The sequence below is a fragment of the Macrotis lagotis genome, chromosome X, assembly GCF_037893015.1.
Source record: "Macrotis lagotis isolate mMagLag1 chromosome X, bilby.v1.9.chrom.fasta, whole genome shotgun sequence".
NCBI lineage: Eukaryota > Metazoa > Chordata > Mammalia > Peramelemorphia > Peramelidae > Macrotis > Macrotis lagotis.
In genome coordinates, this window is record NC_133666.1 from 672,821,569 (window position 1) to 672,848,593 (window position 27,025).

The 27,025-nt window shown below is 51.7% G+C and overlaps 2 protein-coding genes across 2 annotated transcripts in view; one reads left to right on the forward strand and one right to left on the reverse strand.

Annotated features, from left to right (window-relative positions):
* The first annotated feature begins 4,873 nt into the window (after nt 1-4,873).
* ERP29 (endoplasmic reticulum protein 29) lies at nt 4,874-13,268 on the forward strand. The gene is made up of 3 exons (XM_074205758.1): nt 4,874-5,023; nt 5,294-5,432; nt 7,294-13,268. Exons 1-3 carry the CDS (start codon nt 4,874-4,876, stop codon nt 7,794-7,796), a joined length of 792 nt encoding a protein of 263 aa, XP_074061859.1. The 3' UTR covers nt 7,797-13,268.
* Nucleotides 13,269-17,661: 4,393 nt separating this feature from the next.
* Nucleotides 17,662-27,025, reverse strand: part of NAA25 (N-alpha-acetyltransferase 25, NatB auxiliary subunit) — a 35,165-nt gene continuing 25,801 nt past the window's right edge. The window contains exons 16-24 of the mRNA XM_074205759.1: nt 26,353-26,504; nt 25,607-25,732; nt 25,016-25,259; nt 24,178-24,301; nt 23,076-23,141; nt 22,329-22,426; nt 21,596-21,706; nt 19,203-19,349; nt 17,662-17,905 (exon numbers count right to left, since the gene is read on the reverse strand). Of these exons, the coding sequence (XP_074061860.1) occupies nt 17,783-17,905; nt 19,203-19,349; nt 21,596-21,706; nt 22,329-22,426; nt 23,076-23,141; nt 24,178-24,301; nt 25,016-25,259; nt 25,607-25,732; nt 26,353-26,504 (1,191 nt within the window). The 3' untranslated portion in view covers nt 17,662-17,782. The remainder of the gene's footprint in view (nt 17,906-19,202; nt 19,350-21,595; nt 21,707-22,328; nt 22,427-23,075; nt 23,142-24,177; nt 24,302-25,015; nt 25,260-25,606; nt 25,733-26,352; nt 26,505-27,025) is intronic.

Genomic DNA, 27,025 nt, shown 5'->3' on the forward strand with positions numbered 1-27,025 from the left:
CCAGTCTTTCTCAAGTCTCCCCTTCCCCTCCCCAGTCTCTCAACTAAAGACTTTGCCTTGTGCTACAGTCATTCACCAAGCTTCCTCTTTTCCCCTCCTCCTCATCTCACAATTTCTTGACGTCATCTCCCACTATTTCCTCATTTCTCTGGTTTCAGATGAAGAAATAGCCCTTCTTCTGAACATGTGAGCCCTTCCCAATCCATCTTCACCAACAGATGGCATTCCATTAGCAACAGATGTTTACAATATTTGGTCTCTTTTTTGCTTATTCTTCCCTTTTGGTTTACAAATAGTCTCAAATTTCTCTTACCTTAATAAAGTTGAATTGGTATGGAGGAGCCACAGGGCATGATAGTTCAAGGTGAACCATGTTCAAGCTCTGTGTTCCTGTTACTGCCCAAGAATTACCATTTTGGTAATAATAACCATAAGAAACATGTATCTAGCACCAAGCACTCTGCTAAAGGCTTTACAATTTTTATTCCATTTGATCCTCACAATAACCCTGGTGGTAGATGCTATTATTATCTTCATTTACAAATGGGGAAACTGGGGCCAACAGAGGTCACATGGTTAGTAAGCATCTAAGGTCAGATTTCAACTCAGGTCTTCTTCACTCCAGGCCTAATGCTCTACCCTTGTGGCACCTTGCTGCTCTGGGATGACATGGCAAACCCTGAGGGGTCCCTTGTTCCTATCCTGCCTATCAATACCAGCAGGGTAGTCGAATGTTACATCAGTTAAAGAACCAGTTTCGAAAAGTGGGAAGGAAGGAGGCCTAACAATAACAGATATTAAACTATGCTACAAAGCTGCAATCATCAAAACAATTTGGTACTGAAATAGAGAAGTTGGTCAGTGGACCAGAATAGCAGGAGTTGATAAACACAAAGATGACAGCTGTTGGGTCAAGAACTCGCTATTCAATAAGATCTTTTGGAAAATTGGAAAGTAGTCTGGCAGAAACTAGGTAGAGGCCAACAGCTCACACCATAGTCCAAGGCAATCTCCAAATGGGTGATAAAAGTCTGCTATAATAACCAAATCAGAGAAACAAGGAAGAAATTATCCGAGAGATCTCTGGATGGGGAAGTGTTCATGACCAAGCAAGAAACAGAGATGATCAAAGAAGGTGGTGATTTTGTTCCCATAAAATTAAAAGGGTTTTGCATAAATAAAATCCATCCAGCTAAAGCTAAAAGTCAAGCAGATACCTGGGGGGAGTCTCTGCAGTAAGTTTTTCTGACAAGGGTCTTGTTGCTAAGATATATGGGGAACTGAATCTAATATAGGAGGATAAGAGCCATTCCCAATTGATCTCAAGTGATAAGAGTCTGGGGCTGGATTGGAAGTCCCAGCCAGTGCTTTTTTTTGTTAAGGGTTTTTTTTTTTGCAAGGCAAATGGGGTTAAGTGGCTTGCCCAAGGCCACACAGCTAGGTCATTATTAAGTGTCTGAGACTGGATTTGAACCTAGGTACTCCAGACTCCAGGGCCGGTGCTTCGCCACCTAGCCGCCCCTCAGTGCTTTTCTAATGAATACATATTGACCAATGGGTTCTCTGAGGTCAGCATCTCCCCCATTACATTTCCCAGGTTTTTTGCCTGGATCTCTCCTTTGAATACATCTCATTCTACTTTGCATAAGTTATTTGCCTTCCTCCTAATCAGACATCAAGTTTCTAGACTCTAGGATGACAGAATAATAGAGCCCAAAGGGATTGAGGAAACTGAGGCTGTTGGCTTGCCTGGGGAGGGGGGGGTCACACAATTTATAAACATCAGAGGTAGGCAGACTGAGGCTGAGGATTCTGGTTCACTTTGTATGTCCTATACAGATAGGAAAAAACTGTGTAAAATACTGTATATGCTAACAATAAAAGTCTAATTAGATGGTAGAGGATGAGGTCCAGCAGTTCTGGAAAGCTGATGGAGTTGGGGTCAGGACATCAGGGTTTGAATATTACCTGAGATACTAATGGGGTGACTGTGGGCAAGTGACTTCATTTACCTCTTTGAATTTTGGTTTTATCATCTTCAAATAATAGGGATAGTGATTCTTCCACAATCTAGTTCCAAAAGAAGCTTTTTTGACCCTCAAAGTTCTCCAGAAGTACAGTCCAGAAAGCGTTCATCAATGTCAGCTGAGGGACTGAAATAGCAAAAATGAAGCAAAGTCTCCCTCTGAAGCTGCCAATAGAAAGTTAGCTCCCTGAGGGCAGGAGATTGGTTTGATCCTGTATAGGACACACTCTCCACATTAGGTAGATGCCTGACCCAGAGGAGGGGGTTTCAGCTTGTTAAATGGATGAGTGAGTAGTTATGTATAAATAAATAATATTATATATGATTACATGTAATATATAAATCTATATGCTAGTTAAGTATGAAGAATTATATGTAAAAGTAAAAAATATTTATCTAGTTTTTACAGTTACAATTTACATAGCATTTAATTTACAAAGCTCTTTACAAGGGGCAACTAGATGGTGCAATGGATAGAGCACCTGTCCTGAAGTCAGGAGGACTCGATGCCAGTCTGGCCTCAGACACTTGACACCGACTGTGTGACCTTGGATGAGTCACTTAATCCCAATTGCCTCATGCAAAAAAAGGCTCTTTACAGACATTATTTCATTAGATTCTCAACTGACTCTGCTGTTTTGTTTTTTTAGGTTTTTGCAAGGCAAATGGGGGTTAAGTGGCTTGCCCAAGGGCCACACAGCTAAGTAATTTTTTAAAGTGTCTGAGGTCGCATTTGAACTCAGGTCCTTCTGTCTCCAGGGCCAGTGCTCTAGCCACTGTGCCACTTGGCCTCCCTGATCCTGCTGTTAATAATAATTATAATTATTATGTGCTTACCATTTATAGGGGGCCACATGCTTCACCGTTGTCCCAATGAGTCCCTACAATCACCCTGGGAAGTGGGTCCTCCTATTCTCCCCATTTCACACACACCACATCCTCTAGCCCTGGGTCACACAACTAAAAATGTTTGAGATTGGATTTGGATTCAGCTCTTTTGTAACTCAAAACTTTAAAAAATGAATGTTAAAAATTAAACAGGTTTGCTGCACACCCTAACAGCAACATGGGGGTGATGTTCAACCTTGATGGACTTGCTCGTTCCATCAGGGCAACAATCAGGGACAATTTGGGGGCTGTCTGTGGTAGAGAATACCATCTGTATCCAGAGAAAGAGCCGTGGAGTTTGAGCAAATTTTAAGGACTATTCCATTTAGAAAACAAAAAGCAGATATCTTATCGTCTGACCTTGCTCTCTCTCATACTTTTTTTCTCTTTCATCACATTCAATTTGGATCAATGTACAACATGGAAACAAAGACTGACAGAGTGCTTTCTGTGGGGGGGTGGGGGAGGAGGGAACGAAGATTGGGAGAAAAATTGTGAAACTCAAACTCAAATAAAATCTTTAAAAAAAAAAGAGAAATCACAGACTTCTTTGTTTTTGCAAGGCAATGGGGTGAAGTGGCTTGCCCAAGGCCACACAGCTAGGTCATTATGAAGTGTCTGAGGCCACATTTGAACTCAGGTCCTCCTGACTCCAGGGCTGGTGCTCCATCCACTGTGCCACCCCCAATCGCAGACTTCTTTGAACGACTCCACTATTTTCCCTGAACCATAGATCTATCTTTAAAATGCTGGTATTTTTCCAGGGCAGAGACAGGATGATGGAATCGGAGTTAAAAAGCGGTGGGTTCAAGTCCACCACATAGAACCCATTGACAGCTCAATACCCCGGGCTGTAAGTGCAGAAAAGTCTTTGGTCTACTTTAGTGGAGAGTTTCCTTCCTGGAATTTCTCAAAACAGATGAAATCTCAGATCTGACAAAAAAAAATAGTTTTTTCCCCCAAGATCTTGCTTCATCAGTTTAAATAGTTTTATCCCTGTGGAGTTATATAAAATACCTAGTTTCTCTTCCACATACTTTAAATATTTTAAAAAGTGATTCTATTCTCTAAGTTTTCTCCAGGCAAATTTTAGTCTCACACTTGTATCGATCTTAGCTTCATAGAGAGGGAAACTATGGAATCAAAAGTCATTCAGCGAGTTGGAGATGAGTCTGAACTGTCTAAATAATGTCGTTTTAAAAAGGGGGCTGTCTGCCCTGATCCCCTCCAGATCATGCTATCCGGGGAAGAAAGACCAAGCCAAGAAGCCCACGATGTGAATGAACACTACGTCCACGTCTTAAAAATTTGCTTTTCTTTCCAATCTCATGGTTTTCTTTCTTTTCTCTTAACCCTAACTCCTCGTACAGAAAACTGGCCAATCTGTAAGCGTGCTGCGCGCAGACGCGTGTGTGCAACACTCACCAGGCCGCGCTCCGCCGAGGGGAGGGCGGGGGGGCGGGGCATCGCGTCAGGTTCAAAGGCGCGGCCAGCTGCAGGCGGGCTTGGAGGCGCTAGCGCCCCTAGCGGCTCACGGGGAAATAAAGCATCAGGTGGACAAGAACTTATATAGGAATAATTAATAACGGCGACAGTGATACCGGCAGTGGCAATGCCACTAAAGCCGGGTCCTTGGGGCTCCGGCCCCAAAGCTCTAAGCAGCGCCTGCGGGGGGGAGGGGCGGGGGGGGGAGGGGCTGTGCCGGGAGTCTGTCCCAGACTGCCTCGGGTCCCTGCGCCGCGGGGGGGGGGGGGGGAAAACGCCCTCTGGCGCCCTCTAGGGGTCTCCGGGCCGCTGTGCAGGGAGCCCCGCCCCGCCCTCTCCGGGTTTTCTAGACTGTTCTTCCCCCTCCGGCGCCGGGCTCCCCGCGGGGCGGGGCGGGGCGGGGCCACGTGACCCTGGGCCCGCCCCCGCGGCCGGGCGTCGGGGCGGGCGCGGGGCGCGATGGCCGGGGCCGCGATGGCGGGGGCCGCGATGGCGGGGGCGGGCGGGGCGCGGGGGCCGCGGGGCGCGCTGCTGCTGCTGCTGCTGCTGTTGGGGGGCGCCGCGCCGGGCCGGGGCCTGCACACGCGGGGGGCGCTGCCGCTGGACGCCCTCACCTTCTACCAGGTAGCGCGGGGGGCGGGGCCTGCCTTTGGGGGGGCAGGTGGGAGTGGGGGGGCGAGGCCCCCGCCCCCCCCCGTCTTTGCCAAGCTTGACCCGCCGGCCCGGGGGAGGGTCCCCCGCCGGCCACGTGCTGTCGTGCCCTCAGCAGGGGCCTGGGCCGGGGGGGCCCCCCCAGGCTCCGGGGGGGGGGGCGGGAGCCCCGGGACTGTGGGGGGGGGGGACTCGCCCCCGGGCAGCCTCCCCCCGCCCGCTGCAGCCGCCCCTCCCCCGCAGGTCCTCCCCAAGAGCAAGTTCGTCCTGGTCAAGTTCGACACCCAGTACCCGTATGGGGAGAAGCAGGACGAGTTCAAGAGCCTGGCACTGGGCGCGGCTGCCAGCCCCGACCTGCTGATCGCGGAGGTGGGCGTGTCAGGTAGGGCGGGGCGGGCGGGGCCCCGGGCCCTTCGGCTCCCTCGGTCTTCTCTCCCTCTCTCCCTCTCTCTCTCTCTAACTCTCTCCCTCTCCCCTTCTCTCTCCCCCTCTCTTCCTCTGTTCCTCTCTCTCTTCCTCTCTCCCTCTCTCCTTCTCTCTCTTCCTCTCCCCTTCTCTCTCTTCCCTCTCTCCCTCTCTCCTTCTCTCTCTTCCTCTCTCCCCTCTCCCTCTATCCTTCTCTCTCTTCCTCTCTTCCTCTCTCTCCTCTCTCCTTCTCTCTCTCTCTTCCTCTTTCTCTTCCTCTCCCCTTCTCTCTCCCCCTCTGTTCCTCTCTCTCTTCCTCTCTTCTCCTCTCTCTTCCCCTCTCCCTCTATCCTTCTCTCTCTTCCTCTCTCTCTCTTCTCTCTTCCTCTCTTCTTCTCTCTTCCCCTCTCCCTCTCTCCTTCTCTCTTCCTCTCTTCTTCTCTCTTCCCCTCTCCCTCTCTCCTTCTCTCTCTTCCTCTCTTCCCCTCTCCCTCTCTCCTTCTCTCTCTTCCTCTCTTCTTCTCTCTCTTCCCCTCTCCCTCTCTCCTCTCTCTTCCTCTCTTCTTCTCTCTCTTCCCCTCTCCCTCTATCCTTCTCTCTCTTCCTCTGTTCCTCTCTCTCTTCCTCTCTTCTTCTCTCTCTTCCCCTCTCCCTCTATCCTTCTCTCTCTTCCTCTCTTCCTCTCTCTTCCCCTCTCCCTCTATCCTTCTCTCTCTTCCTCTGTTCCTCTCTCTTCCTCTCTTCTTCTCTCTCTTCCTCTCTCCCTCTCTCCTTCTCTCTCTTCCTCTGTTCCTCTCTCTCTTCCTCTCTTCTTCTCTCTCTTCCCCTCTCCCTCTATCCTTCTCTCTCTTCCTCTCTCCCTCTCTCCTTCTCTCTCTTCCTCTCCCCTTCTCTCTTCCTCTCTTCTTCTCTCTCTTCCCCTCTCCCTCTATCCTTCTCTCTCTTCCTCTCCCTCTCTCCTTCTCTCTTCCTCTCTCTCTTCCTCTCCCCTTCTCTCTTCCTCTCTTCCTCTCTCCTTCTCTCTCTTCCTCTCTCTCTTCCTCTCCCCTTCTCTCTCTTCCTCTCTCTCTTCCTCTCCCCTTCTCTCTCTTCCTCTCTCTCTTCCTCTCCCCTTCTCTCCCCCTCTCTTCCTCTCTTCCTCTCTCTCTCTTCCTCTCTCCTTCTCTCTCTTCCTCTCTCTCTTCCTCTCCCCTTCTCTCTTCCTCTTTCCCTCTCTCCTTCTCTCTCTCTCTTCCTCTTTCTCTTCCTCTCCCCTTCTCTCTCCCCCTCTGTTCCTCTCTCTTCCTCTCTTCTCTCTCTTCCTCTCTCCCTCTCTCCTTCTCTCTCTTCCTCTCTCTCTTCCTCTCCCCTTCTCTCTTCCTCTCTTCCTCTCTCCTTCTCTCTCTTCCTCTCCCCTTCTCTCTTTTCCTCTCTCTCTCCCTCTCTCCCTCTCTCCTTCTCTCTCTTCCTCTCTCTCTTCCTCTCCCTCCCTTTCTCTCTCTTCCTCTCTCTCCTTCTCTCTCTTCCTCTCCTCTTCTCTCTCCCCCTCTCTTCCTCTCTCTCCCTTTCTCTCTCTTCCTCTCTCTCTCCCTCCTTCTCTCTCTTCCTCTCTCTCTTCCTCTCTCTCTTCCTCTCTCTCTCCCTCCTTCTCTCTCTTCCTCTCTCTCCCCCTCTCTTCCCCACTTCGCCCCCTTTTCCTGCTCCCATGAGAGGGAAGCTCCTTCCCAGCGCCACCACCTCGGCCCCCAGAGCCGTGTCCCCCCGTCACCCGCCGTGGGGTCCCTGCTCTCACAGCCCCCCACCCGTCCCTCACCCCGACGCCGGCCGTGGCCTCACCCCCACGCCTGGCTTCTCCGCAGATTACGGTGACAAGCTGAACCTGGAGCTGGCTGAGAAGTACCAAGTCCACAGAGACAGTTACCCGGCCTTCTTCCTCTTCCGGAACGGGGACTTGGAGAACCCAGTGCCCTACCAGGGCCCGGTGAAGGTGGCCGCCATCCGGCGCTGGCTGAAGGGCCAGGGCGTCTACCTGGGCATGCCCGGCTGCCTGCCGCCCTACGATGCCCTGGCTGCCCGGTTCCTCGAGGCCCCCGGGGCGGAGGAGCGCCGGGCCCTGATGGAGCAGGGCCGGGCCGACCTGGAGGGCGTCAAAGAGGCTGAGAAGAGGTGGGCCGAGCGGTACCTGAAGATCATGGGCAAGATCCTGGACCAGGGTGAGGGCTTCGTGTCGGCAGAGACGGCCAGGATCGCCAAGCTGATCGAGCAGACGAAGATGAGCGAGGGGAAGAAGGAGGAGCTCCAGAAGACCCTGAACATCCTCAGCGCCTTTCAGAAGAAGGAGGTGGGGAGAGAGGAGCTCTGAAGCAGGGGGAGGGGAGCCCCGGCAGGAGTCCCCCTGGGGGGTCGGGAGCAGGAAGGAGGGGAGGCATCCTCGGACAGGGCCGGCGACCCGTGCGTCAGGGATCTCCAGATGTGGGCACCGGATGTGCCAGAGATCCTCCTCCCGGCGCCCAGACAGTGAAATCGGGGACCATTCCTGTAAAAGCGCCCCCAGAGAAGACTTGGTGCTAATGTCTAAATAAACAGTACCCAGCTTGGGCCCCGACAGTCTAACTCTCTTCAACACTTAAGCCTCCACCTGCCAGTTGGGGAGACCCGGCCCCCACAGGTCCCCGCTCCTCCTCCGGGTCTCCTCTCTTCTGCCTGGGGGTCTCTTGAGACTGGACTCCAATTTCTGCCCTCCCCCTCCTCTGCCTTTTTGGTAGCAATCGATGTTGAGGAGAATCCTCTGTCCATCCAGAAATGGGTCCAGATGCGAATCCCCTCCTTTCCCAGACGGGCTGCGTCAAGCACTCCTGATTCCTCCGTGGGAGCAGCAAGGCCTTGGTGGGAGGATGGGGTCGCTAGGGGGCGCGTGGGGGAAGCTCTGCTTTGAAACTGCTGGGAAGACAAGGATGGACACGCTGTTTTTCTATGGATCATCGCTACTGAATATATTTTCTCACTGCCTCTACCAGCGTCTGCCCATGGTGCTGTGTGTCCTTTACTTTTATCACAACGATGATGATGATTGATTAGAAATGGTTGGGATTGGTGCAGAGCAGACCGTGGATCTGAACGCCCTGGGTGCCGATCTTCCCTCTGCCACTTGGTCGTGCCCCCTCCACAGGGGACAGTTTCTCAGTGTAAAAGGGAGGGGATGCGACTAAGGATCTTTTTGGCTCTGAATCTTTGATCCTAAGATAGCGCTATGTCACCAGCGTGTATCTGTGGAGGGTGATTTCCACCCTGGGTGGAAAGTGGCTCCACACTGGGGACCAGCTGCCACCCTGCTGGTGCCACAGCGCCAGACACCGCACCAGACACCTTATGTTCACCAATACGAGGGGTTTAAAAAGTCAGTGGTGCAATGAATAAAGGCCGGACCCCTTTAAATATTTAAGAGTTACAGAGCCGCTTCAGAAGGAATGGGGAGGTTCGGAGGTCTGGACCCACAAATTGGTGACTTGATGGCTTCGGTGAGTCCATTAGAAAAGGTTCAGAAAGGGGTGTCCAGGTGGTGCAGTGAACAGAGCACCAGTCCTGGAGTCAGGAGGACCTGAGTTCAAATCCGGCCTCAGACAGTTAATAATGACCTAGCTATGTGGCCTTGGGCAAGTCACTTAATCCCATTGCCTTGTAAAAAAAAGAAAAGGTTCAGGAAAAAAAATTATGGAGGGGGCAGCCAAGGGCTGCCTAAAAACCTGAGTCCAAATACAGTCTAGGTCACTGTGCCCCTGGCGCAAGTTGTTTCACCCTGTTTGCCTCAGTTTCTTCATCAGAATGATCTGGAACCCCAGGTGGGGTTCACATGAAGAGCTGGACAGGACTGGACGACCGGAAGGGGCTGCTGAGGCAGCCAGGGGGTGGTGGTGGATGGAGCGGCAGGCCTGCAATCAGGAAAACATTCACTCCCCTCCTTAGACACCGTGGCAGCAGGCCTCAGTTTCTTCTACTGTTAAAATAGCCCTGCCTCCCCAGGGACGGGAGGATCTGGTGAGATAGTTAACAGGCCCTGAAACTCGTACCTTTGGGTGTTGGATTGCACTCAGCTGTTTCCAACTCTTTGTGACCTCATTTGGGGTTTTCTTGACTAAAATACTGAAGGGGCTGGCCACTTCCTTCTCCAGCTCATTTTTACAGATCAGGAAACTGAGGCACACAGGATGAGTGGCTGAGGCCAAATTGGAACTCAGATCTTCCTGACTCCAGGTGCCCCTATCTGTGGTGCCATTTCCCTGCCCAAGTATATAAGTAGGTTTGGGGGGTTTTTTTAGGTTTTTGCAAGGCAAACGGGGTTAAGTGGCTTGCCCAAGGACACACAGCTAGGTCATTATGAAGTGTCTGAGGCTGGATTTGAACTCAGGTCCTCCTGACTCCAGGGCCGGTGCTCCATCCATAGAGCCACTTAGTCACCCAGTAAGTAGGTTTTTAATAAAGCTTTTCAATAAGATCATGAATCGACAGCAGGGAAAGCATCCACAAGGACTATAACGAGCCCATTCTCAGGGCTTCTTGGGCTTACCCTTACAGATAAGGACACCGAGGCCTCACGGTCAGTAAGCAGCAGGTCCAGGGTCCCCCAGCTCATCAGCTCGCCAGTCAGTCACCGGGTCCTTCACGGTGCTCAGATCACACCGCGCCAAGCCTTAAGGACTCCGTTCCCTGGAGAGGGACAGTTCTCTGGTGGTGGTAGAGGCTTAGGGGAGCCCAAGCTCCCTGCCCATGCCTCCTCCCTCCCATGGTCACCGCCCCAGGTGCCCTCAAAGCTCCTGACGACCCTCGGCTTCCCCTCGCTGAAGTCCAACCGAGTCAGCCATCAGCCACTTCTAAAGGGTCAGTATTCCCTCCCTTCCCATCAGTCGGCATTATTATCAAAACAGCCTTAGGAAGGGCGGCTAGGCAGTGTAGTGGGTAGAGCACCCACCCTGAAGTCAGGAGGACCTGAGTTCAAATCCGACCTCAGACACTTAAAACAACAAGAAAAAAGATATTTAAAAAACTCATTTTTGCTGGGGAGGACAATGGAATCACATATATGGGGAGAGCCGCTGTGTATTCAAAATTGGGTTTGGAATCAAGGGATTCGAATTCAGCTTCTGGTTCTGCAACTTGATTGCTGTAGGCCAATAAAATTGAGGTGAATTGGATCCTAGAGTCAGGGCTGGTCAGAGGCGCTCCAGCACCGGCCTCGTACAAGTGAACAAAGTGAAACCCAGAGTTTGGCCTCTTCGGGTTGCCCGGCTGGCGAGGAGCAGGTAGATGGGAGGGCCCCCGGCCCCCCACTCCAAACCCAACGTTCCATCGCATTCCCCTGCTCCATAGCAGGAATCGGGAAGGCAGCCACCAGGAAAAGGGCCCAAACAAGCACAACCCTCAGAGTGGCCAATGCAACCAACAGCTCTTCGGAAGGACTGGTGCTCCAGCCAGAGGCTCTTATCTCTGACCCCTAATAGCTGAAGGAACTCAGTCAAGTCTGTGCCTCAGTTTCCCTCTCTGTAAAAGAAGGGATTGGACTACATGGCCTCTGATTCCGGCTGCCTGGGGATCTCTGGAGACTGGACTCCAATTTCTGCCCTCCTCTGGCTTTTTTGGTAGCAATCAAGGCTGAGGAGCATCCTCTTTGTTAATCTAGAGGTGGGTCCAGATTCAAATCCCCGCCTTTCCCAGACGGGCCACAGTGGGCATCCCTGCTCCCATGGGAGCGGCAAAGTCTTTGTGGGAGGAGGGGGTCACTGGGGGTCTTTGAAATGGCTGGGAAGACAAAGATGGACCACGCTTTTTACCAAGTATCAAGTTCATCCCCTTTATCCTATTGCTGCCAGTAAGGGGTTTTTTTGGACAATTCCCTCCTTTTTTCCCCGTTATTAGTATTTTTAATATGTAAAGATAGCTTCCAACACTCATTTTTGTGAGATTTTTAGTGCTAAGTTTTTCTCCCATCCTCCTTCCCTGCCAAGACAGCAAGCAATCTGATACAGGTTATACGTTCACAGCCAGGTTAAACATATTTGCATATTAGTCATGTTTTGAAAGAAGAACCAGAACAAAACGGGGAAGAAAAAAACAAAAAACAAATGTGAAAAATTGAAAATAGTAAGCTGCGGTGTGCATTCAGGCTCCACAGTTCTTTCCCTGGGTGTGGATGGTATTCTCCCATCATAAGTCTTTTGGACTTGTCTTTGACCACTGTGTTGGTGATCATCACCACCCGTCGTTGCTGTTGATGGGTACAGTGTTCTGAAAAGGCATTTTTAAGGTGCCCCCCCATGGGGGAGCCCCCATCCTAGGGGGTGCTGGGGATGAAAAAGCAAAATTAAAAACAACTCCAAGTCACACTGTCTCTGCCTGCTGGAATCGGATGTGGTGAGTAAACAGTTAAATGCCCATCTGTTTTATAAGGAGATACAGAACTCGGAAAATGCTTCCTTTAGGAGGAGGAAGTCGGAAACCTAAGGATGGCAAGGAAGTGTAGTGGTCAGCGTATACGAAGGGACCAGTTGCAGAGATTTTAAAGTTTACAAGTTGTTTTACAAGCATTCTCTCATTTGATCTTTTCTTTCTCATTTGATCTTAACTCTAATAATACTAGGCTTAATATGTTTTAAGATTTGCAAAATGCTTTATGTACTTAGCTCCTCCCAATAACCCTGCAAGGCAGGTGCCATTCTTATCTACACTTTACAGATGAGCAAAACTGGGGTAGGCAGAGGTGCGGTGACTTGTCCAGGGTCTCCACACGGCCGGTGGAGAATTCAGACTAGCCTTCCCAGCTCCGGGGCAAGTCTATCTAATAGGCTGCTTCTCACAAACCTGGGAGATGATTACAGGAATCATTGTCCTTTTATAGAGGAGGCAACAGAGTTCTTACATGTTGTGGCTTGTCGGAGATCGTGTCAGAGGAGGGATCCAAACCCGGCCCTTTCCCCAACGACACGCCGCCAAAGGAGGGGGCTGTGTTGGACGGACGAGGGCAGAGCTGCTTCACCTTGCCAGAGTGCTGGGTGTCCATGGGGAGTCCATGGCCCCCTCCTCACAGTCATGGTTTAAATGAATATATGTGATTACCAAAAGCAAACCAAAAAACCAAAACCAATTGTCTTGAAACCAGTTATCAAAAATGAAAACAAAAATAAATTCATGGCCCTCAGACATCATGATCCTAACAAAGTCCATGATTTTGTGGTTGAATGGGAAAAGGGAACCCTTGTGAAAAGGATGGATTTCAGCTCATCTTGAGTTTGGAGCCACTGAACGTGGTTTGGAATATTAACTCAGCCACAGAGTATTTGGGTGACTCTGGGCAAGCTGCTTCTCCTCTCTGGTCGTTTCTCTCTTGTTCCCGTGTTAAGAAGCACTGTGAAGCTCCCTGAGGTTGGTGAGTTCCTTCGGGTGCTCCCATCAGAGGGCACTGGTCCACAGAACCTTCTGGAAGAGGTCCCAGATCAGGCAGAGGAGTCTGACTTTACCATCCACACGGGGAAAGCCAAGTGGATGAAGGGTATCTCTGGCCCAGATGGGCAACCTGGAGCTACTGTCTATCTGGGCAGAGAGGAAGACAGGTAGGAAAGGAAGAGAACAGATGGGAGATAGAGGTAGGAAAGTAGGTTATGGATAGAGATTTTTGATATCAATAAATTAGAAATAGAAAGGTGATAGAAAATAGATTAATGAGAGAGTGGAAGGGGGAGAGGGAGAGAATGATGAAGAGACAAAGACAGAGACGATGACAATGACGGAGAGACTGAGTGACAGAGAGACAGAGACAGAGAGAGAGAAATGAGGGAGAGAATTATCTGGGCCGACTGGACCCAGAAGCAAACAGCTGGAAAGGTATCCAGTGGACCAGGCCGCTGCCAAGCTCCCTCCTGGCCTGTGGCCAGTCCCTTTAATCCTCATCTCCATAGCTGGGAGACGCAGACCTCATCTGTCTGTCTCTAGGTTTGGGGGACGATGGCGGTGCTGGGAACAGTCTAGAACATAGCGAGGAACCAGAGAACAAGAGCAAAGACCATTGCCAGGGCGGGCATCCAGCAAGGTTTAGCTCAGGGTCCCCCAGCCCCAACCCCCACCCCTGCCTAGCAGTGGGTCCCACAGACTGGGCTGGCCCAGGGACTAATCATTGGGATGAGGTCTATTGGCATGCACATGTGTGTTCACATGTTTAATCCAGTCCTATCCCTAAACCCTTAACAGGTACAGGACTGCAGGTGTGTGACATAGCAGTGCCAGAGATGGCTCACTCACTTTCCCCGGGTGTGCACACACACTCTCACAACCCTCTATATCAAACGAGCTATTTAGAAAGCCCTTAGTATAGGCTGGTATACAGCAAGCACTTAATGAACGCTTGAACAGATGTACACCCGCAGTGAGGATCCACAGGTACGACAATGCTCCATTCACGAGGTGCTCCCCGACCTGACTGGCAGGAGGCACTGCCAGGGCCACCCCTGAGCAGAGTCTGGAAGCTGAGGTCGGGAGAAGACGGTGGCATAGCCGGGGTCCCATGGGCAGCTAGGGCCCCCAGCCTCCTATCAGGACCCTCATCCTGGCCCCATTCCATCCAATAGACATGCATATCCATCTCTTTTGGCTTATAAGTCCCAGAAATCATCCTGGGAGGAGGTGCTTGTCCCCTGGCTGCTTGTCCCGTGCCAGGTGGAAGGGCAATGGGTGGGGGGATCATTGTACCTCTGATGACCCAGGGTCTGGCCCACAGGTGACAGGACAGAGGAGCCTGCCCTGGGGGTCCTAGGAGCTAGAGAAAAGGGACGTCAGGGGCCAATGAGCGCGACCCTCATTTTGACAGATAAAGAAACAGGCAGTGACTTGCCTAAGTCACATAATTTAGGACAATGAACTAGATCCAACTCCACATCCAGTCCCTGCATCTACACCGAGGCCAAATACATGTTTTGCCGCGGGTGATCCTTGGGCCTAGGGCTGAGACCCCAGAAATTCTCTGGGCCTCACTTTCCTCATCTGTAAAACTGGAACAGTATCGACTCGCTTTACCAACCGAGGGCTGCTGTGAGTTTGCCGACCTGAAAAGCATCCCATGTGCTTTTCAACCGATGCAAACTATGATCCTCTCAACTTTCTGCACAAACTGGCGACTTAGGGCAAGGAATGCCCAGGTGGAAATGTCCTCCACCAATACCGGCTGGCTACTCCTCTTTGTTCTCAGTGACCCAAGGCCCTGGGTTGCCCCCTGGCTTCGGTCACATGGCCACCACGGGGCAGAAGCAGGGCCAGAGCCCTCTGGGTTGACCCTAAGTTAAGGCTGGCATCGCAATCATCAACTATGTTATTGTCACCGTGGTTTAGACAGAAATGGCCCCAAAGCTCTCATTCTTAACATCGTTATTTAGCTTTTTTAAGACCGATTCTCTCAGAAAAGCAAATTGAGCTTCATGACTAATCCCTGTTGGGCACAGAGCTCCAAACTGGGTCACTACAAACTAATTGGGCAGCAGGTCCCCGTGGGGAGGACAAACAGCCAACAACAGGAACCAGGCAGATAGGCTGAGTCGCAAGGAAACTAATTTTTATATAAATTATTAAACCCATCCAGTTTAAAGCAGGTTTGCTGTGCTCATGTCACTTAATCTGAAGGGCAGATACAGGCCTTCTACATTCATAAAGTACATCAAATAATTCATGAGTTGAGAAAACAAAGCTGCAGGTACAACGGAATCCTGTTTGTTTTTTGAAAGAGCATATTCGAATTGAACATGATTGTGAAATGGAAAAGCAAAGACTGAACAGTTAAAATTGTGGAAAGAGAAGCAACTGAGGGGCCAGGAGTAGGGGTGCCCCACGGGTCTGATCTGGCACCAGCTGGCAGAGTGTGCACGTCCCCAGATCGGGTGCTGCCCGCAGAAATGATTTCCCCTCCACATCTGCTTGAGACGCCAGTGGAATAAAACCAAGACCTTTCAGAGTGGGGACAGAAGGCCCATTCATTTGTCTCTTCTCTTGCACACCTTACCTTGTTTTAAAATCTCAATTCAGCACACAAACAAAAAACACCATCATCCCAAACCCCCCAACAAAAAGTGGCAGCCACAAGGGACTATTTGGGATTTCTTGTCAAATACCAAATGACATCCATTATGTTGGAGGGTGCTTCTTTACTCATGTAAGAATATATAGATATAGATATATATATTTATATATATATATTTTAACTGTACACAATTTATAGGGTGTGACAAAGTTTCCAAAAGACTAGATCAACAAGATATTGGCCATTTCTGCACACAATTTAGTTTTTCGTTTTCATTTTTTTTATACAAAGACATCGAAAGATGTAAGAGGTTGAATTTGATTTCAATGCTATAGTTAATACAAAAGTCAATGAGAAACAAAGGAAGTAAGAATTGCCCCCTCCTCCAACAACATTATTTGACACTGAATCATTGGGGGGGAGGTGGGCCGGGGAAGGGGTGACTGCCACCAGGAAGCAGAGATTGGCTGGATAGGCTTAGGAATCATGAGATGCCCCTAAGGACAGAGACCGAGCTTCCCCACCCCTGTGCATGCTCGATGGACTGAGGTCAGTCTCTGATCTTCTTTCAAAGGGTATTTTTATATACTGTACATTTCAAGATGGTCATGGAAAGCATCAATTCGGCATGTGTGCGCACACGCACACGCACACACACACGCACACACACACACACACACACGCACAGCCAAACACCCGCCTCCAAAAGGCTCTCTTGTGCCCCCTGCCTGCCCAAGAGGTTGGCGTCTGAAGCCAAGCCACGTTCAAGTCCATCCTGCTTCGGAGATGAGGTCTTCATACGTCCTTCGTTGATGGCGGCCCGTTGGGATGAGCACTGGCATTTCCCATAACAACTTTTCTTTTCCGGGGTCTGAGTTGTCAAAGATCTAGCATTTCTAACCAGTCTTTTTGGAGGAGGGGGTAATGATCCTTTTCAGCTCCTTTCCAAAGTTTAAGGAGGAGAATCAATTATTCTAGGCCAGATCACAGATTTCTGAAAGCTTCAAAGCTTTCTTCAAGCCAGGAGAACCAAAGTAAGTGGGTTTTGCATAGGAAGATTTTTTTTCCCAACCTTTCCAAGAAATAAAAAAAAAAAAAGGTCAAATTTCATCGAGGAAAAAGATGTAGTTATTTGCTTTTAAAGTAGCCGACTCTGCGGGCAGTCTGAGGAGCAAAGAAGCCAGCCCCGTGCACCCCCTGGAGCCCAGACAGGGGAAGGGGCATTCTCAGGGTCCTGCCTCCAAAGGGCACCAGCTTAGGCTCCTCCCATTGCGCAGGGCTGTCCGTGTCCTGGGGGGGCTCCCCACCTGGCATCGCGCTGGAAGCTGCTCCAGGGACTCTGGCCCAACCTCAGTCTTGGCTGTTCCCCAGAGCTCTGCCTGTTCCCTCCCTGCCCCTTCCCCACCAGTAACAACCCCTCAAACACTAAGTCTTCATTTTCAAGCACCTATTTTTTTGTTTTTAATTCAGGAACTGATTGTAGTATACGACTGAAGGAATCAGTGACAGTGGTACAGGGCTTCACTGCGTAAATTATGTACATCACGTCTCTTGGCTTTCCAACAGTGATTCCCGTCATTCCCAAAGGCATGGAGGAGCGCCTGGGCTAGCTGGGAGTGGCCTTGGAGATGGTCCACGCTCCTCTCTCCCCTGGACAGCTGCTTCCTTTGCCTCCCTATCCCTGGTTCAGACTGCATAGGCGGGCACGGGGAAGGGGCCCGAGGCTGGAGCAGGGAGCGCTCCTGGCCCTCCCTCTCGCGCCCACCCGGCTGGCATCGAAGCCGGGGACGTACCCGTGTGTCCAGTGGAGGCTCCTCTGCCCCTACCCCCTGGGAAGTTCCAGAGGGAAGAGGGATGGATTCCGAGGCAAAAAGGCCTGTCTGCTTTCTGCTGATCTAAGGCAGGCCAGACCCCCGTTCTCCCTCCCTGGGGAGGGCTGGCCGGCTGCCCTGGGCTGGAGGCTTTAATTCTGAGTTGCTATTGCTGCTTCTAAAAACAACCCCCAGAAGTTTCTGGAGCTGGAAAGGAAGAAAAGGAAGGTTTCTCTGGTTGCTGCCATATGCTTAATAATGAACATGTATAAAAAGTGGTCAAACCTAGGGGAGGGCTCGGCTTCCGGTTTATGTACAATAATTTAATCAGCTGAATAGTTAATACCTAAAAAATTAATTCAAGATCAAAGTCCTTCATGCATTTTATGAGGAAGTTTTGGATTCTGGCGGCGGGCAGCCGGCTGAGGCTTCGGCTGGGGTCGGCGCCCGCCCTGGAGTCTTTCCGAGCAGTCCGGGCCTCTCCCCCTACGCTTTCAGCTTCTTCATGGTCTCCAGCCGCTTCTTCAGTAGCTCCCCGATTTCCTGAAGTGAGTGCTGGTAGCTGCTCTGCACCTTCCCATGCACGGTCTTGGTGAACTTCTTCTCCTCCTGCAGAGAGAGGGTCAAGAGGACGACGGCTGAGGCTGTGGGCCGCCCGGGCCTTCCCCTGGACAGCGGCACCCCCGCAGAAGTGCGTCGGCCCTGGAGGGGCAGGGTCTGAGTGTGTGTGAATACATGTGCTCACACGTCTTGGTGTGTGATTATGGGTGAGTGTACATGTCTTAGTGTGAGTGTGTGCGTGTCTGTGTAAGTGTGGGTATGGATGGGTGTGTGTGTGTGAGTGCGTGTGTGTTTTGGTGTGCATGTATGTGTGAGTGTGCATGTGTGTCCTGGGCTCTCTGGTCTGTTCTCATCCTTGGAGCCCCCCAGCCCCTCATCTGGACATGTCAGAAAGGACGGCTCGTCGGTAGAGGGAAACAAAAGGGAGAAGACAATGGAAGAGACCAAGGGTGGTTTGTCTAAGAATTGCCCCCCCTCCGCTAACATTGGGGCAATCCCAGCAGAGCCCCCTCTTCCGCCACAACCCAGAACACCAAAGATGAGACCAGGGACAACATCCTGCCTGGGCTCCTGGCGCAGCCAAGTCAGCCGCCTGTCTCCGCTGGGGCAAAGTGCAGGGGGGGGGGGGGGTCTTGGACCTGCTAATTACTTAGGCTCAGGAGGGGAAAGAAATCCAAGAGGATAAGGGGCCATCGTGCTTTCTCTGCCCCCACGTCTGCTCTTCTCCCATCACTCTGGACCTTCCCCACCCTTGTCCCAGGGCCCGGCCCATCCGGGCTTCATGTTGGAAGACCATGCCCACTTTCCTGGGCACTGGTGCTCAGTCATTCCTGTGTCGCTCCCAGAACCAGGCCTGGGGCAACAGATGCCCTGACTAACTGTGAGACCCTGGCCAAGTCCTGTCACCATCCATCTTAATCTAATCATCTGCAAGACGAGGGTGCGCTAGCGCCATGAGGCCAACCTCGAGCTCTGCCTCCTCAACCTCATCGCTGCAATTTAGTTAAGACATTAAGACAGGGCTGGAGATTCAGATGCGGCAGTGACCCCTCAGTGATCTCTTCAGGGGGACGACAGACTCGCCTGACAAGTGTCTATTAATATTCTCTGTTTCCATCATTCCATCAGGCCAGTCCTGCCCCAGGTAACAAGACCCCCCACCACAGCAGGGCCCTCTTTGGTTGAACAGAGGCCACAGCTATCAAGTGCCTAGGGCCAGGCCCAAGGGGCTGGGCCCCCCGCCGGAGCTGCTCTGCTAGCCTGTGGCCACCCCCAAGCTGCCTGTCCTCCACCAGAGCTGGGCTGGCACTTGGAGGGGGTGGGGGGGACGGACATCTCTGGTTACCTGTGAAAGAGCAGAGTCTTCAAGGGACAATTCTTCAAGTTTGAGTGCAGCCAGGAGAGCCTCGAGCGCTCTGATGTGCTCCAGGACACTGGAGAGGAGCAGCTGGAGCCCGGCCACATAGTGCTGGAAGCTGGAGAAGATGGGGGGCTGGGGGGACAGAAGAGGAGGGTGAGCTGCCAGTGCCCCATCTCTGGGGGGCAGCCAGGAACCCAGCTCGTCCCCCTCTACCACCTCCAAGCTCACCCACCTGGCACCCTTCTGGCTCTCGGGGACGCCACCCCTTGCAGCTTCACCGCCGGTCTCCAAACTGCCTCTGGCTCCCCCCTCCCCTCACTTCTCCCTCTAGGGACTTCTGGCTCCCCTGAGGGCTTGGCAAGGTCAGGCCCCCCATCAGGAAGGTCTCTGAGCAGTCTCTGCCCATTTTCAGACAAGCCTCTCTGTCCTCATCCCCCAGGAGGCTTCTTGCTAATGGACCCAGCAAGGGTCACATCCACAGCATAAACCCTTGCTGGACTAGTAGGGGGGGTGTTCAGAAAGCTCTGAGCTTCACAATGTCTCAGGACCCCTGAAGTCAGCCCAGTCAGAGCACTCCCGCCACTGTGACCACATCTTCCCTCGCACCCAGGGGGATGGGGAGCCTGGAATTCTGATCAGGGCAGTGTCCCTTCAGCCAGGCCCTGGGGTGCCCGGGCCCCTTCCTCATCAGCACTGGCCACTAACCAACTGTGACCAACAGGGTGAGAGGAACAGAAAGCCCGGGGTTGGTAGCACCCCACAAACCCCTGGTCCTGCAAGTTTTGTTTTGGTTGTGGTCAGCCACCCCACCCACTGGCAACGGCAGGTGCCAGGCCAGAGCCAGGAGCCCTGGGAGCGGCCACGCCACTCCTGGAGTCACAGAAAAGGCGAGGCCTTGCAACCACAGGCCGTGGCAGTCCAGAGGTCATCTCCCCCTGCCATGACCCAGAGCGGGGGGAGTCTCTTCTTCCCGGGGCCCCCTTCCTTTCCCTCGGCTCTGTGGCATTACTGGCCCTGCTTTACAGTCGAGGAAGCGCCTGCTAAAGGGCATTAGAGACACTTGGGTTCAGCCAGGGTCCCAAGTGGGTTTGGCCCGGGCTCCCCGACCAGCCTGCCCTACCCGGGCAGGTCATAAAGGGAAGGAGCCGGGAGCCCACTCCGTCCACTCTGCCCTCAGCTAGAATCCCGTCTCCAGTGCAGCAGAAAACAAATAGCGCAGCTTGTAGATCCCCCTGCCCCCGGCGCAGTCTAGGCCCCTTCAGAACCCACAAGTCCTGCGCTGGGGCCTGACGCTCACCGTCCTGATGCCCTCCTCCCTAACATGGGGTGCCTAATCTAAGCCCAGCATATGAGAGCACAACCTGGGTCCCTGGCAGAGATGCCCCCCAAGCCGGCAGATCACAATAGGTACCAAACCTTTTTTTCAGAGTAACTATAAATGAGCCGTCTTTGCCTTTTCTTTCTGAGGCCAAGACTGCGCATACCTGTCTTGGCTACATTTACTATTCTGTGTGACCATCTATGACAGTCACAAAGAGCGCATCCCTGCCAATCTTGTGTCACCCTGAAACATAAGAGGTGCACCCCTTATGGGTGGGAAGCAGGGCTCGAGGGTGGCAGAGCCCCCAGCCTCACCCACAGACCCACTTCCACAGGGCATCTCTTGGGAGCAGATACTTGCACCACACTGCCCTCTTGCCCGCCCTCATGCCCTCCTGTATAGTGGCATTTGATGCCGTGAGCTCTTCTCAGCCTGGACTTGGTGCAAGACACTGGGACGGACACAGAAGCCTTCAGGAGCCCTCAGGGAGTGACAGAGGAAGTTTAAGATGTGGAGACACATAAATACCAAAACATCTGAAAATATCTCCAGTAATAGTGAGGGTGGGGAGCACAAGAAGCAGCCCCCAAGCTGAGGACAGAATGTTTGTGGTGTGAGAGATGGTCTGGGCAAAGTGGCGGAGGTGGGAGATGGGAAATGGGGCGCCATACACAAGAGACCCTGTAGGGGACAGAATGGGAATGGCCTCAAAAGAGATTGATGTGAGGTGGGAAAGGCCAAGGGGGGGCCCTGTCACCTGCGCAAGGAGGGCAGGGAGGGCGGTGGACCCAGACACTTGAGGCAGGGACACTCCTGGCCCAGGGCTGGGAGGGTGAGGGGCTGGAGATTCCATGTGAGAGGAGGTCAGAGAACCCGAGAAGGAGAACTGCAAAGACTCAGCATCTGGACCCCGGAGACGGGAGGCACGGCGGCACCCTCACCAGACAGAGGGGAGACCCTCTGTGCATCACAGGCTCTACTCAAGTTGGTCTAAACACACGGCTCCTCCGTGAGGGAAATGTGGGGGCCCTTAACTGGTCCTCATCTGTATTATTACCATTTGGGTGTTGGTTTCTTTTTTCTTCTTTTTCCTTTTCTGTAAATTTAATTTATATGGTTGCAGGACACTGTCACAGTAACTAGTCACCCAAAGGATGATGGAGATAGTCTGAAAAAAAAGAAAGAAAATGGTCCTTAATCAAGTTATTTAACAGTGAAACAGGAGGAGGAAGCGGGGAAGAGAGTGGAGTGAGGGCTCTGGGGAGGTTTCCCCAGAAGAGGGCTGCGAGGTTGCTCCTCAAGGTCGCCAACCTCCTTGGAGGAAGGACTGCTCTGGCCAGGAACATTTAATAAAAGCTGGCTGACTGGCTCACGGCTTCGCTGGGATCTGTCCTCAGCCTTGGCTGGACATCCCCGGTCCTCTGAAACACCTACAGAATCCCCAAGCTTAGGACAAAGATCGTTGACTCCCTTTCCTCTCTCCTCCCAGAGGCCAAGTGATCTCCCAGCATCCTCGCAGTGATTCAGAGACAGGGGCTGTTATCGCCCCTACTCTACCAATGAGCAGACTGAGGCAGACAGAGGCTGCACCCCTCACTAAGATTAAGTCACCCTGCCATCATATTGGGAACACCTGCCTTCAAAGACACCATGGTAGGGAGCCCAAGGTCCAGCACCCCCCTCAAAGGGAGTGTTTAAGAAATGGGACTAAAGGGAAAACTGAAGTGCCTCATGAACAACTGTTGTGAAGAATAGCCACGAACCAGGAAGGGAGAGTGGGGGACACTCACCTCCACAAAGAAGACAAGATTTTCTAGGATATTGGGATGAGACTTCAGGTTCCCATCTTCTACTTCTAACATGTCCCCTTTACACTGACTAAATACTTCTGCAAGAAAACAGGAAACAACTGTGGTTTGGACCGAGCCATCACCCGTTCAATAGCTGAGGGCAGCCAGAGTCCAGGGAAGCCCCAGAAGAGCGAAGGAGGGTGGCAGGCGCTCAGCTTCAGTAAGGCATCTCCTCTTGCCTTCCAATCTCACCATCAATGTCGCTGGATGACCCAGACTATGGACCATGGACGGTCAGAGGGACCATGGCCGGGAAAGGTCAAAGATGCCCAGGAATCCCCACTCCCCGTTTTCCACTAAAACAGACAGGCTGGGGGGGGGGGGGGGGGCGGTGCTCCCGGGAAGGGAAGGCATTCCTAAATGTGTGTGTCCCTGCCACCTTGACTCTGGCCCCCAGACCACCAGGCCCACCCACCTGCCCACCCAGGAGAAGCACCACACTCATCTCCAGGCCCAGAGAGAAGGCCATTCAGGACAAGTGTGTTTCTATACATAAGAATTCATTTGTGGGGCAGCTAGGTGGCACAGTGGATAGAGCACCGGCCATGGAGTCAGGAGGACCTGGGTTCAAATCAGGTCTCAGACACTAATTACCTAGCTGTGTGGCCTTGGGCAAGCTACTTAACCCTGTTGCCTTGCAAAAAAAAAAAAAAAAAGAAAAGAATTCATTTGTGTCCAGACACTTACCTCTTAATTGTTCTAGTAAAGATTCAAAACTATTCCCTATTCTCTCCTGGATCTCCGCTGTATCTTCTGAAATGGGAAAAGAGAAATCCCAGCTTAGCAGTCACATGTAAAAGCCCCACAATGCCCAGGCCACCCTGGGGGTCCTTCACCACCTGGGGGCTTCCACAGAATTGGATCTTTTCATCTTGCCTCCAGAGGATCCCCTTCAAAAACTCAGAAACCTCATTTGGGCTTGGCCACAACAATTGCCCCAAGTGAGGGGGAGATTAAAATCCCCTTCTTTCAAGCAGCTAAAAAGGCAAATGGAATTCATTATAAGCTTGAGTTTAATGATTCCATCAAGACATTCCTACCTCTAAACTGGTCTAATGCTGGTCCCTGGACCCTGACTCCTACTGCTTAGGAACTGAGAATATCTGGGTTTTCAACAACAAATGGTTAGTTCTCTAACCAGCAACTTGCAAACAGAAACTCAACGATCTGATTCCTTCCATTTCTGGTAAATGAACATAGTAATGGGCCACTGTGAAATAGGATTTTTTGGTTGATCATTTGTTATCATTATTATCCATCTGCCTTAGACAAATGTGCGCTCTGCCCCTCCGATAAGAAGCAGGAGGGATCCAGGCTTTCTTGAAGGCTTCCCGAGGTTCACCAGTCTGGCCAACCCTGTCACATTACAGAGGTGATGCCGCCTGCCCGGCCACCACCTGACTGGCGGGCAGACCGAGCCGCTAGGGAGGAAGGGCTGTAGCCCGACTGGGCCCCGCCATCCACCTGCTAGAGGGGAAAAGTGTTACATCCTTCATTCATATAGGCAAGGGCCCTTCAAGTAGATCATTATATATGATATCATTTGAAATAAAACAAGATTATTTCTGGTCTAAATTAGAATTGTCCAAAGGCCATTCCCCCTCATCATGCTGAATTTATTTTTTGGAGAAACAAAACCAAGCCATTTCTGAATTAACAACATAATTTATCTAATAATCTCCACAGAAGCGAATGCTCATACACACACACACACACACACACACATACACACACGCACACACACACATACACACACGCACACAAACTCACACGTGCGCAAACATCTTACCTAGGCCATTGGTATCTAGTTCATAAATATCACTAACGAGATAAAAGGAGCTAGTCTGGCACTGACAACAGCCGCTGCTGAAGAAGCCAGCCATCCGAGTGGGAACAGGACCAAGGAAAGGATACTGGGGAGCAAGAGAGAAAAAAAAGGGCTCGTCACTTTGCCCGTTCTGACCCAATCAGATGAAATGTCAGTTCTTATGCTTTGGTTCAGAACAGTCAGCTCCACTAGAATAAGACAGGAGCATGTCTAGACAATCATGGTGGCCAACGGGCAGAACGAGAGGCTGGCGGCCGACATACGAGGTCCTGGGCTGCGGAGCTGTGGGAGGAGGCATTGTGGGAGTCAAGGCCCAATCTAGGGGCGGTGGTCTCTTCTGGGGGTCCCACTTGAGGAAGAAGCTGGAGACCCCTCAGACAGTCAAGGACATCTCTCAGGTTCATGACCAATGAGACTCCACTGACAAGATTGGCAGGGTAGCCAAGAGGGTCCCTGAGGATTTCAAGTGTGGAGCCCAGCAGAGAGGGATCAGAAAACTCCCTCCATGCAGGGAGGGGACGAGGCTTGCTTAGAGATGACAGCTCCTGGTGGACAGCACTGGCCAGGGCTGTGGCAGGGCATCTTTCTTGGGTCTGGACAGGCCCACCCATAGACGCAATCATGAAATCATTATGTCAGACGCCCTCACTTGACAGAAGCCAAGCTCTGGTAAGCTGGGGGCTGCCCCAAAGTTCACACCAGAGGAAGAGGCAGAACAGGATTTGAACTCAGGTCTCCTGGTACCCCACCCTCGGCTCAGAGGCCTCAGGAACCTCTCAGCTCACTTCTTAGACCATACCTGAACTTTCCGTTCAACAAATCGCTTTCCCGCATCCAACACTCCCTCCAGTTGTTGGAGAAGTGAACGGACGGTGTCGATCCTCGAGGAGACGCCATTCTCTGTTGTCTTGTCTGAGTTTTTTGGCTCCACCGGGTGGCTAAGAGCTGGAAGTCCACTGACCAATCGCAGGGTCAGGGAACGGATGCGCAGCCAAAGGGTTTCCTCCTCCAGGGAGAGTTTCTTATGTTCTTCAGAAACATCCCTTAAGACAGAAACACGAGCAGCGGATGAGCAGACACAGCAGCCTCTACCGGGCCTTGGAGCCTGCAGGCAGTCCCCGACCACATCAGAGCCCAAAGGCTGAACCACCCTTTTTTTTGTTTTTTTTTACAAGGCAATGGGGTTAAGTGACTTGCCCAAGGCCACACAGCCAGGCAATTATTAAGTGTCTGAGGTCGGATTTGAACTCAGGTACTCCTGACTCCAGGGCTGGTGCTCTATCCATTGTGTCACCTAGCCACCCCTTGAACTGCCTTTCTAGATCAATGCCAACCATCCGGCAGCCAGGGAAGAGAAAACACCAAAAGCAGACCCATGAAGTTGCATTACCTCTCCTTGGGATCCCAGGTGAAGAACACATGGAGGTCTCTGTTGTCTCGCAGGTCTTTCCATGGGATATCGTCCTCCTCAGGACTGAGGCTCATGGACTTGACACTTTCCTCCAAGCTGGTCGATCTGGGATAGGAGATAACACCCATGTTTATAGAGCACAGAAGCTGCAGGGACTTGGGGAAGAGGAAAGAATGATCTAGAACATTAAGTTACAGCCATACAACTTCCAAGTGGGAAACCCAGGACCTCAATGTTAAAGCAGGAAGGTCTGGAGAAAGGAAAGGGAGGTCATGTAAGGGGAAGTCACTCCCTCATGGTCCCAGGGGGATTCAAACTGGGGTCCTCTTTACACCTAAATGGCTCTTGGGATCCACAGCTCAGCTCGTCATAGGGTTTTATTTATGCTGGGATCAAAAACAACCTCTGGAAGGAGCTAAATGACACAAACCCCTAAGAGGGGAGCGGGGGGGCTGGCTCAAGCTGAGCTGTTTTCCTTTAGAGTCCACGATGCCACAGAGGGGACAATGGGCACAATTCTCTAATTTGGGCCAAAGACCAAAGACCATAAAAATCCACAGACAAGCCCCAAAAAGAGATTTTAAGAAAAAAAGAGAAAAGAACAAAGTAAGGTTGTGCTCTAGGGCTGGAGCAGCCCTGAGCCATGCCATGCTGTGGGCAAACATCGCAAGACAGGTGGGTGGTCACAGGGACCCCCTCCTCCAGGTCATCTGGGATGGACTCACATATTGGCTTCAAGTAGCAGGTCCAACAACATCCGTTCAGTGCGGACTTGGGCAAAATGCAGGGAGTTGTTCAGCCGGTTTCTGAAAGCAATGAATTCTGGGATCTTCTCAAACGCACCATATTTGTAGGCTTGAATGATATATTCTGAGGTCTGGGAAGAACAAAAAACATCACCCGAACATGACTATCTTTAACAGAGTAGACACTTGTGACAAAGCTCACCAGCAAGGCGCCTCCGCCAACACACCCACAAGAGAACTCAACAGAGAATTAAGTGACCACTCACAGGCCACTGGAGGCCACTACCCCTGAGCACACTTCAGCCTCGGAAGCCCAGCCACTTTCTTCCTCCTGCCCAATCCCTCCTTCTTTGTCTCCGGGCGCCCCTTGGCCGGGAAGAACCCAGACATGGCCACCACACATGGCAACATGGAAACCCCATCTTGGTCCATTCCCAGATTAGGTAGAAGGACAGCCGCCCTCGGCCCAAGCCGCACCACTCAGTCTTTTACTTAATATGACAGCAATAGTCCATTTCTAGTGAGGTTTCAAAAAATAAAGTCTTGTCTACCCTGATCCCCCTAAGCCCCCCAAACCTAAAAAAATAAAAAATAAAAAAGGCCCAAAGACATGCTGGCTCCTTCTCCTCATTTTATTACTGTTTTGGATACA

Bases quoted from the DNA above. Each gene is read 5' to 3' on its own strand.
- ERP29 (XM_074205758.1), top strand. From the start codon at position 4,874: ATGGCGGGGGCCGCGATGGCGGGGGCGGGCGGGGCGCGGGGGCCGCGG. The intron at 5,024-5,293 runs GTAGCGCGGGGG...CCTCCCCCGCAG, and splicing joins ACGCCCTCACCTTCTACCAG to GTCCTCCCCAAGAGCAAGTT. The intron at 5,433-7,293 runs GTAGGGCGGGGC...GCTTCTCCGCAG, and splicing joins CGCGGAGGTGGGCGTGTCAG to ATTACGGTGACAAGCTGAAC.